Below are 16445 nucleotides of genomic sequence, written 5' to 3'. Positions count from 1 at the left end.
TTGTCGGCGGAAGTGTGTCACTTGTGAGGGTGGGCTTTGAGACCCTTCTCCTAGTTGCCTGAAGACAGGCAACTCCTGGCTGCAGTTGGATCAAGAGGTAGAAGGTTCAGCTCTTCCAGCACCATGCCTGCCTGCACACTGCCGTGCTTCCCGCCATGATAATGGACTGAACCTCTGAACCTGTAAGCCAGCCCCAATTAAGTGTTGTCCTTTGTGAGATCATGATCTCTGCAGAGCAATGGAAATCCCCTAAGACAGAAGTTTACATGGAAACCCTAACACAGAGAAGTAGGGTCAGGTAGACTGTGCACTGCTGGACCCACTACCATGCAAGGCTTGGAACCTCGGTGAGCTGATTATGTACAGCGCAGGGGAGGGGCTAGCTATTAGGAGGTCTCTGTAGGTGAAGAGTAACCCTCATGAAAGAAGCTGCAGTTGTTAGTTTTTGCACACACCAGTCAACCGTTGGTATACTCATACTTGTACACACTGTCAACGTTCACACTAAGACTAGAGAAAGGCTTTCCATCCTTCTGAGCCTCGTGGCAGTGTGTGTGTGTGTGTGTGTGTGTGTACAGCAATGCTGCTCCTGTGGATCTGAGGGACTGGCCTTTGGTAGTGCCATCCCCACATCAAACAATTCACATCCCCTCAGGATTTCAATAGCTCCTTGCACACTCACCTGGGGCTTCCTCAGCTCCCCACAGGTAGGGGTACTATGATATGTACTTTTGAAAACCATTATTTGGTCCACTAAAAATTAATTTTAAAACTACTTAAAACTCTCAACATTAGGTAAATAAATTACAGTTGGGAAAAGAAGCAACGGATCCAGACATGGCGATTTATACCATCATCCTAGCACTCAGGACACTGAGGCAGGAGGATCAAGAGATGAAAGCCAGCTTTGACTATACTTTGAGTTTGAGGCCAGTTTGGGCTAGGTGAGACCTGGTCATGAAGTCAATGAATGAGGCAGTAAGCAGTTCATTTATCTCCTGATGGCTACCTCTCTGCTGTGAATAGCATCCCTCAGTTTTTGGCTTACCTTCAGATTCAGAAAAATACAGTGGAAAGGCACAAAGGGGAGGCAGCTCTACGGCAAATGGGAGGTAGGCAGCCATATTTCTGCCAACGCTGACTGAATGCGGGGCTCCCTTCTTTGAGCTGCTTTGAATAAGGTCCTGCATTTGTGTCACATTCCTAGAAGACTCCCCATGAAAATCGGAGTGGGCAGAAAGCTGAAACAATCCTGCCTACTTTTCCCACTTGACAGTTAGAGAAACTGAGGCACAGACTAGTTAAATGACTGGCAGTCCCACTGAGGACCTCCGTGCAGGCTTCTCCAGCCCCTACGAAGTGCCAGCACCACCTTTCTGGGAAACCTCTCTCCCGCCCGCATTCGCCTGAGGACTTACACTCATTGTTGCATTAATCTCGGCCACCGTCTCCTCATCTGTGGGGAACTGATAGATCTGGACTCCGTTGCTAACTAGTTCACTCATGATCTTACTCTTGAACTTGTGCAGTTCGTTCTTGGCGATGGTGTCGGCTTTCGCAATGATCGGGATGATGTTCACCTGCAAAGCAAACACGTCCACGCTCGCATACAACCCTATATGGAGCAAGAGAGCCAGACAGTGAAAATGTGCTCAGAGGAGAGCCACAAGGGGCACTGTAAGGGGCAGGCGATGCTGACAGTCAGACTTCCTCCTGGATAAGAAATTCAGACCCAGAATCCTCTCAGCTTCCCTCCGACTTCCTGGAATCCCACAGACGCTTATCTGTAATTTCCTCTCCTGCAACACCTCCCACTTTACCGAGTAAAAGGAAGTGTTTGTACTACGTGACAAACAGTGACAGCAAGGAAGTCAATCCACTCTTTGAATAAACAGCCACTCCTTTTAGGGGCTTGATTTCTGTGTGCCCATACAGCACTGGTCAAAGCAGGGCTACGCTGCATCACCTTTTCTTTATTGTGACGACCTGGAAATTCCTGGGGGAGATTTAAGTATTGAGCCAAAAATAAATAATTAATTAATTAAAAATAAATTTAAATTACTCATTTTAAAATTTTTCAAACTCAAGCGTCAATTCTTTTGAAAATCAGTTTTTATCAAATGACACTTTCAGCTAATGAAAAAGGTCCCATATTGAAAGCAAGGCTCACCCTGAGCATGGTGGCACACACACAGAATCCCAGGAGAGAGAGTCAGGAGGATGAAGAGTTCAGGCCAAGCTCATCTACACAGTAAGTCTGAGGCTAATATGGGCTCCATGAGACCCTGGCTCAAAAACTGACAGCTCATTTTCAGAGCATCAGTTATAAAAAGAGGGGTGCACTCAGAGTTTGTCCTTAATGGTAAACATCTCAGAATAAGAGCTCAAGACACCTGGGTATGCAAGAACAAAACCCAAAAGTAGGAGAGACGCCGTTGGCTCTTTTCAAGAGAAGGTCTCATTCATGTAGCCGGCCTCAACACACTCTGTGCAGAGGATGGTTGGGGCTCCTGATTCTCCTGTGTCCTCCTGAGTGCTGGGACGACAGATACAACTTTTTTTTTTTTAATTCACAGTTTAAGATGAACTTTCTCCTTCTCTCTCATAGGCACAAAGGCTTTAGTGATGCTCTGGATATCTGGTATCTAGACTACCCTCCCTGCTCGGCTCAGGAGCTCACAGCCTTTCAGAGTTTTCAGTCACATTTGAATTTTTTGCTTTTCTTTTCCATGAGCCAAATCAGACCCCTGACAGATCAGAAGAGAATGCTGACAAACGTGTTTGTGTTCAGCTCATCTCTCGAACCTCCCAAACCTCATGGGCTCAGGCTTCTTCTGGTTAAGGAGAGCATCTCGACCACAGGCAAGGGCTTGATCAGAACCTCACAGGCAGAGCCCTTCCTGCTGTGCTTCATGACAACCTGTGTGCACACTCCAGACGGAGACAGTATCAAACACAAAGACAGCAGTCAGTCATGGTTTCTTGGCCAAACTGATCAGGGTATAGACAGAGACATAAAAACCGTCACACGGGCAGAGACTTACACTCTTCTAAGACCATAATTGCTTAACCCTTCCCTTTACCTTTCTAACTGAATAAATAGCATTGAATGATGCTACCTAGCTCTCTGACAATATCATAATCGAATCGTCTGAAAGTTTAACCTGCTCTGCAGTTGGACTTTTTGGTTTCTTTGTGTTGGTTGCATTTGTTTGGTTTCTAGTTTACTCCTTTTCGTTTCAAATCTCAAACAGAAAACCACAACCCCACCTTTCTTTAGAATGCCTCTAACAAATGGATGCTTAGAGAGCAGAAGGACTTCCTGTTTCCCAGGAGAAGACTGAAAGAGAGCAGCCCTCCCCACATGGGATCTGTCACCACCAGGGTAGAACCCCCAGGAACCGAATAACAGGAGAAGGAAGAATGGCTCCGAGCCTTGCAGCGCCCCCCCCCCCCCCCGTAGTTGCAGGAGTAGCAGTAGGTGGAGTGGTAATCGTAAATAATAACAATAGTAATAATAATAACGCTTTAAGGCCAGTAGAGAATATTTCTGTAAAGCACTTTGTCCATGGATGCTAGAAGCCCAAAGACTCTGGCTAGTCCAGAAAGGAGCCTGGAGGACAGAGCGATTGCTGAACATTCTCTTTATGTTTTACGTCTCTGAAGAGAAAGAGAATTTTAAACTATTTGGTGGGTGGTGTATGCACCCAACAACACACCCTAGGGCTCTGATCATCCAGTAAGACTCTGCACTGAGTGCCAACGGGAGTTAGTCCAGGAGAAAGGACGACGGCTACTTCTGGTTGTTCTTGATGCCCTTTGCTTCATGTATTTTGGAACATGTTGTTTTTGGTTCATTTCAAAACAGAAAACTGAATTAAAGCTCGACATCAGATTTTATCATACTGAACAGCCCCTTCCTTCAAGAGCTGTAAAGACAGACTACAAACGTGACAGGCCCAGGACCAACAATGAAACACAGACTTCACTTTCTGTGGAGACACATGTATTTTAAAAATCTAAAAGGCTGTGTGTCCTCAGGCAGGCAAAACATTAGAACCTGATCCTGCTCTAAACTTCAAATTAAAGCCAGCTTTTGTAGTACACCTCCCGGAGGGCCAGTAACTATCCCATTTATAACTTACTCTCCATTTAAGAACTAGGTGTAGTTTCATGTGTTGGCTTGGTCTCCTCATGCCTAACACCCAGAGGAGGTTTTTAGGCACTTATGTGGCCAAACTCCATGGCTCTGTAATCCAGGACAAAAGAAAGCAATAACAGGAACCCAGCTACACGCTTTACAGAAAATAAGGTATGCCTTAGAGAAATGGGGGCGTGAAGGAGAGTGGGTGGGACCACACCCGGTACCTTGCTGTCCAGCTTCTTCATGGTGACCAGGTCCAGGGACTTCAGTGAATGTCCCGTGGGAGCGATAAAGTAAAGGCAGGCGTGAATCCTCGTGTCGTGGTAGTTGAAGAGAGAGCGCTTAATTTTCAACTCCTCTTGCAAGTAGGCCTCAAACTGGGCATCAATGTATTCCACTATAGGCTTATAGCTGGAATGCAGAAGAACATTTTAAAAACACATTCTCAATTTTGTTTCGGCTCAAAGCTCATGCAGTTGGTACAGTCTTTCACTTTAACATGACGGGTGATACTCTGCCCTAGGAACTAGGATCCAGGACCCAAGGTCTTTGCCTTTCCTGCCCTCACTCCCCTTCTCTGTACGAGCAGCACAGAATCACTTACACTGGCCCTCAGATGTCAGTCCTCGCTGGCTTCCAGCCTCTGCTTACCATGTCCTTTCGCTAGAACCTCTAAGAATCATGGATCTCAGTAAAGTGATTCTGACAGTTTCTAATGCCTGCTTGGCATTGGTGTACGGAATGAAATCAGTTTGTGATTTTCGAACGGAGCATTGCTGTCCCCAGGAGATTTTCCTAGTCCTTGGCCCATCCCCCCAGAGGCTTGCAGGCTGAGCTCTCTGAACTTCCGTAAGTCCATCAAGACACTGAAAATCCTGCACAACTGTGACTTAAGATTCTTTCCAATATAAGTAATTTTGCCCTTTAACCATAAACTGTGTGCCCCCCTTCTTTCTCCTTCTCTTCTCCTCAACAAGTCATAGCCAACTGTTTTGGATAACTATGTATGATTCTATTAACTGGCTATGAAAATCAGCAACAGCTATCAGAAACACTTCCTCCAAGAAGTAAGCAGTATGGTGCTTATAGTGGGAAAAGGTATTAATCTTTCAGTCTCCAAGGGACCCGATCACAGGGGCTTCATTTTAGCAGCAAAGATAAAAATAGATCCATTAGAAACACAAGGCTCTACTTCTCCCCAAACGTACTCTCTGGTGAACAATTCAGTTGTATGAAACTAAGTCTTTGAATACCCAGGTCCCAGAGCCATAAATCAACTGAAAGCCCCAACAGGGCATTACAAGTCCTTACAATAAGGCTGAGAGTAGATGTCCTAAGGAGAGTGACAGAGAACAGAGTCGTGATCAAGACTGAAACTGAATCAGCAAACTGGTTTTGTATTGTTTAGGACGGAGGGGGGGGTTACACACAATGAAGCAGGACAGACATGACTGTGTGTTGGCGTGTCTCTGCGTGTAGGGGTGAGGGGACACACAATGAAACAGGACAGATATGACTGTGTTGGAGTGTTTCTGCGTGTCTGTGAGGCTAGAGGTCAACCTCAGACACTGCCCCTCAAGAGTCATTTCCTTTTTTGTTTTTTTGTGACAGAATCTCCTACTGGTTTGGGACTTGCCAGTAGGCCAGGTGAGCTGGCCACTGAGGCCTGGGGTCCTCCAGCCTCTGCCTCCTCAGAGCTGGGATTACAGGTTTGTAACAACACACTTGGTTCTTTGATGCACAGTTTAATGTTGAATGTGCTATCACCCCAGCCCTTGCTTAGACGTTTTAAGGCAGACTCCTGATGTGTAGCGGGCCTTGAACTTGTAGCATTCCTGCCTCAGCTTCCAAGCTGGCACCACAAGCATGCATTCCTACACGGAGCTACTAAACAACTGCTCATTGGTTTTTCCTTCTATGATGTGGTCATTACCCACATGTGGAATGTGAACAGTCGCTCTACAGGGATTTAAAGAAAAAAGAAGAAGGTGGAGACTGTGTCTCAAAATTAAAATTAGAATTGCAGAATTCTCATGCAATAGATAGCTACTGATAAGATTCTCTTTTGCTTCTCAATCTTGAAATATAGACACAAATTACATAACAATACTCGTGCTTGTTATTTTGAGTTAATTGTATAGGAGAATCATGGATTTACACCAAAGTGCCTGAGACCCAAAGTAAGCATCCTAGTCACTACGTAACCAGCTCCATGGCCTTGGGACAGGAGCTAAAGTCTTCCTGTGCTTCAGTTTCCCCATAATGAAGTCATGTGTGAAAACAATGCGGTGAGTAGATCCTGATACATACTTCTAATCCCAGTACTCGGAGGCAGGGAGAAAGAAGATCAAGTGTACAGGGCCAGCCTCAGCTACACATGTTCAAGACAAGCCTGAGCCAAAAAACTAAATAAATACTTTTTTTTGTTTGTTTTAGTCAGAGAGCTCCGGTGACCAGTGAATGATCTAGAAGATGTAAAGGATGTACTGTAAAGCTATTTCATAACGTCATAAACGCAGAACGCAGCAAACCCAAGGGCTGTGGCCGGAGTTTTTAAAAAGAGGAGGGAGAGATCCAAAACCTCCACACCCTTTTCAGTTCCTACTTGTCTAATGCTGAGCCCCACCATGTAGGGAAGTGAATGGGCCATGGAGATCCACCGATTACGGGGGTAAGCCTCGATTACAGGCGTAAGCCTCGAGGTTTCCTGACACTGGGGTAGGATGGGGGCTTAAGCTCTCCCTGGCAACTTCTTATCCCATTGTGAGGAAAAGCCACTCCCAGTGTGCCCTCGCCTGTTTGTTTCTGAGTCAGGGCTATCTCTGGCTCCTCTAAGGGGCAGCCAAGTTTGTTTCTGCTCTCCACTGATTTCCTCTCTTGCCTCTTGTCCTCAATGAGCGTCCATGCTCAGGGAGGCAGGGTTCTGAGTCCTTTGTTTCCTTTGTACCCCAGGCCTCCTTTACTGCTTCTTCCAAGGTCCTGCCAGACCTGCAGTCTCTCTTCCTCCCCTGTGGTCTCCTCAGAAACCCACATTTATTCTGAGTTTCCTTTAGCATTTCTTCGATAACACAGTACTTTCTACCTCCGGTCCCACCCAGTCTCTACGAACACACTCAACAGTTTGTCAAATATTTCCAATTGATCTTCTGTAGAGCCCCACCTATTCATCCCCGGCCTGTGGGTGCCAGGGGCCCGAGTTCAACGTGACGGTAACCTTCCCCTTCACAGGCAAGCCTAAAATCTCTTCCACCTAGCACCCGTGAAGGCCTCATGCATAATAGACATAACTACCCCTACCAACATCACTAGCAAAATAAATATCCACCAAGAAAAGGAAAGTGGCATGTGGGTTTTTTTTTTTTTAAAGTAAAGACAAGAAGGAAGAGAGAGGACCTAAAAGAAAAAAAAAAAAAAAGGAGAGAGGAAATTACATCACTATAAACAAACAAAAGACATGTTCTCTTGGAAACCTATTTCCTTAGGCTACAGTTTCATTATGGGAAAGAAACAGCTTCCTCTGGAGAACCCAGCAGCGAGCTGGCTCTTTACCCCAGTGCCCAGCGGTCTCTTCATCCCTCGGTATCCTTGAAACAAGTTCCACAGTCCCTCAGCCCCTTCCACTTCTGCAGTCAGCCAGAAAGACAAAGCTCACACCTGACTACGCCTGTTACTTTCAAGGCTAAGAAAGGACCCCTGTTACTTTGTGTACGGCCAATACAAACTTCTCTGGGCTGTAGGAGCTAGGGAGAACAGAGCAGTTTTAACATAACTTCCTTTGGAGGGGCATTCCTTATCACTGCTCATTTTAATCATATACTTCTTGACATTAAAAAATACAGTGAAACCAGATGTGTTCGGCTTAAAGTTACAGGGAAAAGCTGTTTTAAGTGATTTCCTTCTCTGATCATTCTTGCACAGTGGGATGGATTATCTCTAGACGTTATAGTTCATGGCACCTCCCAAAGGTAGAGTAAACTATTCTGGTTCTAGTTAGGCAGCAAGATTTGGCTGGTCCTTGCCCCCTGCCCTCATCCACAAGGGCAGAAAAAGCAAGGAAGCCCTTAAACAAGACTAAAACACAACAGGAAATTCTCCCAGACCCCTCTTCCTGTCTCTTTCCAGCTAGCCAGGTCAGAGGCAGATAACGTCTCAAGAATGCCCAGATGTCCCAAGTCTATAAACACACTGGGACATTCTTGATGTGCCAAATTTATGGCAGAGAAGCTTGCCTCATAGTAGAAAAAGATAATCTTGGCTTTGAGAACAAGCATACCTCCTTCCTATACGGTTACACACTGATGCAAAAATGCATATCCCACTTCCAATATCTTGACAAAAGCACACTGTCCAGCAACTATTTTTAAATCAGTCATTCAAATTTACAGTCAATTGCCAACAATGCCTTTTGAGGCACAGGTCTAGAGCTCTAAAAGCCACTCAAAGAGGTTACGAAAGAGTTGTCAAGAAATTAAAGAGGAAAAAAAATATTTGGTATCTAGGTTAGGTTAATATCACACTTCCTCTCTTCTGAGTCTCCTTGGAAACTATTATTTGACCCAAATGAGTCAGATAATTTCTTGAAGAGGACTCCAGATGCAGATATGAGGATCTGCTCTGTGTTTGCTCAGCTAGTTTGCAGCTAGTTGCTGGCCAGTGAAAACCCACCAGCCTGAGAACTCTGTCAGGAGTGAGGTTAACAAAAAAACCAAGAGCAGGGCTGAGGCAATGACTGGAAGCTAGAAAAGCAATGGGGCTCCAGCAGCAAGGGGTTAGATGGCTCCTGGTTCTCAATCCCCATGGGGAGCCAGGAAGCCAGCCAGGGAATGCATAAACATGACATTCCCTAACTCCCAGAAGAAATCTATCTAGCAAAGAGCTGAGAAACAAGCTTTGCTCTGTGCATAGTCTTTGAAAGCACAGAGAACAGAAGCTCCTGTCAGTCTCCAGCTCCCACAGTGCACCTGTGCCCCTCTTCTGGTCCCTGGGGATTTCTCATTTGTTCCAATTGGCATTAAAAGGACCTTCAGGTGCAACCTCCCCATCATACTGTGGCACTGGAAGTCAGAGGACAGTCAGAGCTTGACTGTCCCCTCCCCAGCTAGGTACAGATGGCCCCACTTTGATTGTATGCAAATAAAGTCTTTTCCACTAAAGGTAACTATTGCCTGTTTATCACAGGACAACAATGGCTACTTAATTAAGAGTGTTTAAAGTATTCCACAGATAAAACAGACCTCAGAATGAATTAGGTACTTCCACCAAGAACTGTGGGACTTATATCTAACAGAAACTGTTAAAATGTATCTAAGCGACACACATTCCTACATAAAAAGGTTTCAAATTCCTCTTAGAGAATACAACTACAGAAACACGCCATTTTGAGGAAAGGAATTTTGAAAATTCTGGCACCGACACTGTTGATAAGCAAAACATCCTACAATTTATCCCCACCTATTGATCACTCTAAAGAACAAGAAAGTCCCATAATGCTGTCATTACCCAAAAAGGTCTCTAGAACCATCTTTGGGCCTGAGATGGCTTTAACCTTCTTAAATCTCTTTGTAAGAGAATAACTCCTGGAAGTCTAGCAGGCCTCCAGACTGAGCACGAAGGCAGCCTACTACCAATGAAGACAAGGGAGGTTTCCGGAGGCTAAGTCCTCCTGTCTGCCTCCCACCCCAGGAAGGAGCATAAACTCCATGATCCAGCCTTGGCCCTGTGGTTTTCTTATAAACTATAAGACTGCCATAGGCATTGTGGTAAGAAATTAGGTTTTTCTCTCCTTGGCTTGGCCAAACTATAAGGAGACCCATTTCCCTTAGACTACAGGGAAACTAGAGCAGGAGCTTATGGACCAGAGGTTCAGATAACAGTTTGAGAACAAATGGACTATTTTCAACAGTCAACACATCCAAAGATTGAAGAACAGGTTCACTGACCTTGAGAGGACCAAGGGTGTGACCCTGAGAGCAGAGTTAAGATACATATTACACTCTGGCAAGCTTTAAGAATTAACAGCTTCCCTCAAGGAGAGGCAAACACCCATTCACGGTGAAGACCCACATTTATGTGGCTTTATAAATGGGCTATGTGTGTTACAAAATAAAAACTAACTCTAGTATTTTATAAGATAGCTTCCAGCTCATGTGATGAATTTGAGCCAGATTTTATAATTATACTAGAATCCACTGGTATCGGGCAACTTCAATCTGTCTTCAAAAATCACTGTGCCACAGTGCTTTTAAGATACATTACTTTTTAATTAAAAGTTATTTTTTTCATACACACACAGGATTTTATAGCATAAATTATCTAATTAAGTAACCCTGTCTCTGTGGAGGAAACTCTAATCCATCCATCCTCATTAGGCTCAACCAACCTTCCTAGTGGCTACTCACACACATTTGGTAATTCTGCACCCAAAGTCTTCAAGGCCTTTGAATTTACCTGGGATACAGCCTTCTTGAGATAGAGCTTCCTACCTCCTAACCCATTTCTATAGCTACAGAAATGTTAAGACATACCTGTCATCTTTATTAATCTGGTCTCCAAACCCCACTGTGTCAACGATCGTTAGCTTCAGCCGCACATTGCTTTCCTGAAGTTCGTAACTTCTGGCTTTTAACCGGACGCCTGGCTCATTGTGAGTGGCTGGGTCACTTTCAAATTTGGTGTTGAATAAAGTGTCCATCAATGTGGATTTGCCAATACCTGTCTCACCTATAAAACCACAAAAGAAAAATCAAGACCAAGTTAAAAGGCGAGGAGGGCAACAGGATTCGAAAGGCAACGTGACCAACCGGAAATCCGGTCAACGTGACTGGAAATTCCACTGTACATCCCATAGTTCTCTGGATGACCTAGGGAACACTTCCTTAGAACGGCCTCTAAACTCAGAAATTATGCACTAGAAGGGGGCCTGAACTTACAGATAGGGATATTTTCTAATAGCCAGGCCTGACGATGCAAGCCTGCTCTCCCCACAACTCAGGAGGCCATGGTAGGAGGGTTCCATGTTGAACAACTTAGTGAGACTGCCTCAAAATATAAACTAAAAAGAAATAACCAAAGATACAGCTCATTGGCAGAACACATGCCTGACACACACAGGCCCTGGGTTTGATTCCAATTATGGGGGGGGGGGGGGGAGGCATTTTTAACCCTTAGATAGCCAGTACCTGAGTCTGCCTATGGCCTCTTTGTATACCACAAAGATTAAAAACTATCTCTCTTTCTCCTAAATTATTCTGTAAAGTGTAATACCCTCTGTATTGTCTCCATCCCTCCCTCCTTCCCTCCCTCCATCCCTCTCCCTCTCCTTCTTTTCTGCAGAGATGAAGTCAAGATAACAAACACTTATTAGCTTTTTGATTTCACAGCTCACATTTTCAGTATTTTAAACATGACTTGAAGCGATGACTTTATCGATTCACAGTGCTATTTCAAGTCAAGATATGGGCTCCTCATATGCACAAAGCCGAGGGAAGGACACCAAAACAAGGACATCAATCAAACAGGGAGGCTCAAACATGAAGCCAGGATGCACTGAGCATTCTAAGCCTTCAGCTTAGGACCAAGCATAAGTCTCTCACGACCCTGGTTCATCTGCTAGGTTTTGGAGTAGAGAACCGAGCCTTGCCTCTGGCAGTGTGCTTGAGTGCAGACATGATTACCAAGAGGGAAAACTCAAGAAGCACTGGCCATAAAATGCTCCTTTTTGATGTAATCAGCAAAATGTCCTCCTAGACTCAGTTAAATGTGTCAACACATATCAGCCCCTTCAGCAAATCCTGGCCCCGACCTGAGTGTTCTTGGTCACCCTGAAGGAAAGAGGCAATCACTTTTCAGACAGTGAAAGCCCCAGGGGGAAGGAGGGATTCTAGAACCTGCAGTCTTACCGAAATTTTCTCATTAAATGGACAAAAAGGGGTGATTAGAACTTTTTATTATTGTAATCTTTGCTTCTCAACACGTCAAACTAAGGGTACAGGGAACTTTCTGGGTTAGAGCTCATTCTGATGAACAATCTAATGTGGCTGGCCACTCAGGCATTGACTCATTTCTTCAATAAAACATTGTTCAAGTACATTTTTCTTACCCTTTAACCTTTCCCACTGTGTCTCTGATATAAAGAAGACCATAGTTTCCTCACCCTCAGCCCTCAATCAGCCAGTATCTTTCCTGTGCCTACTATGAACGATGCTCTGTGCCAAGTTCAGAGAATACAACAGTGAACTAGGTTGATATGGTGTTTTCTCATATCGTACAATGTGGTCTAGAACAGAACCGAATACCAATCGGACTCTGGTTGAAGGGGGCACTCGAGGTGCCTGCCCTTCTTCTGGTGCTTGGCCATTCTTCTTATGAGCAAGACCACACCTTCATCCCTGTGACCTTGGGAGTCTCCACAGAAAACTGACCCAAAGGCAACCACAGTGGCCTGACTGTGGTAATGCTACACAGGAGAGCCGTCCACGTAAAACTTATCTGACTAAGAGACCATCGGCACACTGTCATGGCCTAAGAAGTAACAGTGTACAGAGAGAAGTAAGTGGGCTGAAATGATGACGGAGGAAAGGTTGTGAAAGGTTGTGAGCACAAGGAAGCTGTGGAGCCCGAGCATTAGCTGGGAATAGGAGAGAGGAGAACAGATCGGTATGGAGGGCACGGTACTGGAAACTCAGTTATGAAGGAAGCATTTGAGTATGGGGATTTGGGTGTGGGATTTCAGGGTGAATGCAAACCTGAATACTTCAGGTAATACTGAACCTCAGATATTACTTGAGTATTATTCCAGATGGCTCTGCATCTGGCTGGAGAGAATTTGAGACTGAGTTTGAGCTTTCTTACTTCCCTGAATGTATGTGCAAACATCTCTCTCTCTCTCTCCCTCTCTCTCCACCCCCCTCTTTCACACACACACACACACACACACACAGCCAGTATAAAAAAATAATATAAGCCAGTCTGCTTCTTAAAGAGTGGCCCTTCCCAAGCCGACAGCCATGATTCATATTCACACAGATTAGCTATGAGCAAAACAGAGTTCCTGTGTGATGGACACAGGTAAGAAAGAGGAGTGCTCCCCTGGAAGACTGGACTCAGGCAGGCAGGCAGGCAGCTGTCCAGTGACTGTAAGCACGTGCTGCCAGGAGGCCACTTGGTTCTCGGAAAACTGTACTTGCAGGACATTGGCCAAGAGGCAAGCAGTGCCCCCCCACCCCCAGAAGTTTCCACTGTGCCAAAGGCTGTCAGGAGAGTGACCTACTTCTCTCTCATCTTTCCCCAAGGACAGCAATAAAACCTGCATTTACAAGGCAAGGATTCTAAGCTACCTGAGACTGAAATCGCCATTTCCTTTTACTGGCTGTTAATTACTTCAACGCCTGTGAATTGGGAGCACCATTCATCATCTTTTTTAAAAGACATGGCGTGCTTAATGATCATTTATATTAGGTAGAAACTGTGAACAATTAGCATTCTGGACCCTACTTATAGTACAGAGGTAATCAACTAGTTGAAAAAAAAAACCCAAGTTCAAGTTCTTCTAAATTTCCATGTGTTTTGCTTTCCGGGTCTGTGCTTTCGAGAGCTGTAATTAGACACGGCTACACAGCTGGCGGCCGGTGTGATTCACCAAAAGCGGTCAGTGGGAAACTGGGAAGCTGGGAGGAAAGGGGCCAAGAACTAAGGGGGTTTTGTCTTCTTTGCAGGTCTGGAGCCCAGTTTAGGCTACACAAGTGTTCAATCACTCGCTGCATGCCAACTCCTTCGTGCGTTGTTCTTTAGCTGTCTTCTGTTTATTTTTGAGACAGGGTCTCACTGTGCAGCCTTGGCTGTCCTCAAACTCACAGACATCTGCCAGCCTGTGCCTCCTGGAGAACTGGGACCCAAGTCATGTGCTCCATACCCAGCTATCCCTTTTGTTTATTTGCTTGCTTGCTTTGTAGCCTAGGCTGGTCTTCAACGCATAATGTAGCTCAGGTAAGCCTCAAACCTGAGATCTTATGCCTCTGCCTGCCACGTGTAAGGCTGAGAGGCCCACAGCACCATGCCTAGCATAGAGGAGATTTTCAGTGCACTGGCTTTTGAATCTTCTGTCTAAACCAGTGGTTCTCAACCTTCCTAATGCTGTGATCCTTTAATGCAGTTCCTCATGTGGTAGTGAGTCCAACCAGAAAATTATTTTTGCTGCTACTTTATAACTGTAATTTTGCTATTATGAATTATGAATTGTAATGTAATATATGCTATGCAACCCACAAAGGGGTTGCGGCCCACAAGTTGAGAACCACTGGTAAATTTTGACTGCAGGGTCTTGTCTAGACCTTGAAGTTCCTCTCAAGCAAAAACATGTCTTTTCCCCACTCCTTTGTTTTTTTTAAAAAAAAATTTATTTTTATTTATTTGATGTGTCTGAGTTTCGCTTGCATACTGATTAACTAAAAACCTATTATGTACAGGTCCCAGCTCCCACCAAATACATAATGGCATCTTCAGGAAATCAGTGACTGACACCAACTCTGCAGCATTTCAAAGCTCACACCAAAGCACCAGGCACAGGGGAGGCACTTGTTAATGCTAAAAAAAGTCAAATGGCCATGTAGCTGATCATATAACTGAGATTTGCCACTTCAGTGGGCTGTTCCTTGTGTTGATGGTCTGTTATCAGTTCATCTCCCTGAGCTCATAGCTGCGACACTATCTGAAGCCATTGGTGGAGTGCTCTCTGCAGCTCCGGTGTCTCTGCCTCTCGCTAGTGATGGGGAGTATTCCTACTCTTCTGGAGTATTACTCTCCAGTTTAATTCAGCCCCCAGCCAGAGCTTAAGAAAAATCAGATGGAAGCCTGAGTTGGACCATTCACTCTAAGTCCCAAACCTGGCTACATAGGTATGCAGCTGCGCACAGGGGTCTGCTGGCCTCCCATAAAGAGCAGAGAGTTTATTCTTGGACGGTGCTGGTGATGAGACAGCTGAAAGCTATGTTATTACTCCTCACACACTGGTCTTTGATGAAACATACTTTGGCATCATGGCGCCAGCCTGCAAGAGGATTTAAAAGACTATGTGAGACGCTGTGCTGTCGCCTCTGCTGACTGTATTCAGGGATGCTCCCAAACTCTGACCACAACATCCATCAGTGCCTCTTTTCTGAAATAACCATACGAAATTTTCTTGGGTGACTTTCGTCTGAGGCAATTATTTCTGTTTCTTACTTAATAAAAGTGTCACACATTAAACTTTTAACTTGTGTTTGGCATATAATATGATAACTGTGCAGACAAGTCTGGCAACAGACCTACAGTTCTGATTCTAACCTGGGCTTCCCCTTGGTTCTGAGGTCAACTTGACTTTCACTGATTTTCACCTTTTCCCAGCCTTTCCTGGGAAATGGTAGAACGGAGATGTGTAAGATCTGATAACATGTATGAGGAACACATGAAAAAGCTCATGGTCAGACAAGAAGCCAGAGGCTGGAGGATGGCCAGAATAAAGCTCCACCACTGCCCTCTCAGATCAGAATCAGAGACCCAGAAGACTTTAATCCTTTCTGAAGACAAAACCTAAGCTCCTCTCACAGATACCCCATTCTTAAAGGTCCCTCAATGACTCAGGACTGGCACCAAGGCTAGGTCCCCAGCACATGAACTCTTGGGGGACAGACTCAAACCACAGACAAATTGTAGAGATTCCAAAGGAAATCTGCAGAATTACATACCCTATCTTGGAAATATATCCAGAATTTATTATGGAGCAAAAAGTATTAAAGCCCAGAAACAGCAGGGTCCTTTGTGTAAATCAAACCCGCAGACACCTATGTGCCTTCGAGGGGTCCTCATCTGTGCAGTGTGTGGGTCCCCCACCACCATGAAAGCGCTTCTGATAAAGCCTTCTTTCCTATAGGGAAGCACTTGTGTTTTGAGTACACTGACTTCCGCTTTCAGGGAGGGATGGGAACCATAGTCAGAAAAATCTGTGCTATTCAGTGATCTGTGTCAGAGAATGGCTTGTTCTTCCCCTGCTAGGAACTGCTGGAGGCCAGATGCTGGAAGAAAATGTCCAAACACAAATAAGCCAGCAGAGGCAAGCCACAACAAGAAGTGGACAGTGTTCTGAACATATGCTTCCATCCCAGGAAGCAGGTGTGTGTGTGTGTGTGTGTGTGTGTGTGTATACAATGTATGTGTACACATACATCTGTGTGTATATGAGAGCACCCAGGTATAAAAGCCTTGGTCTTTCCACTCTATTTGAGATGGGGTCTCTTGTTTTCTGACTGTGTATGCCAGACTAGCTGGC

The 16445-nt window shown here is 45.0% G+C and overlaps 1 protein-coding gene across 4 annotated transcripts in view; it reads right to left on the bottom strand.

Moving 5' to 3' along the window:
• Positions 1–16445, bottom strand: part of Septin11 (septin 11) — a 130877-nt gene that overhangs the window by 65620 nt on the left and 48812 nt on the right. For all 4 annotated transcript variants that reach the window (XM_028789192.1, XM_028789193.1, XM_028789194.1 and 1 more), the window contains exons 3-5: positions 10669–10864; positions 4369–4555; positions 1419–1580 (exon numbers count right to left, since the gene is read on the bottom strand). In XM_028789192.1, coding sequence (XP_028645025.1) covers positions 1419–1580; positions 4369–4555; positions 10669–10864 — 545 coding nt within the window. The remainder of the gene's footprint in view (positions 1–1418; positions 1581–4368; positions 4556–10668; positions 10865–16445) is intronic.

Source organism: Grammomys surdaster, unplaced genomic scaffold (genome assembly GCF_004785775.1).
Source record: "Grammomys surdaster isolate TR1022 unplaced genomic scaffold, NIH_TR_1.0 125793, whole genome shotgun sequence".
NCBI classification, from domain to species: domain Eukaryota; kingdom Metazoa; phylum Chordata; class Mammalia; order Rodentia; family Muridae; genus Grammomys; species Grammomys surdaster.
The sequence above is the reverse complement of the archived record's forward strand: the minus strand, read 5'-3'. Positions and strand labels throughout refer to the sequence as shown.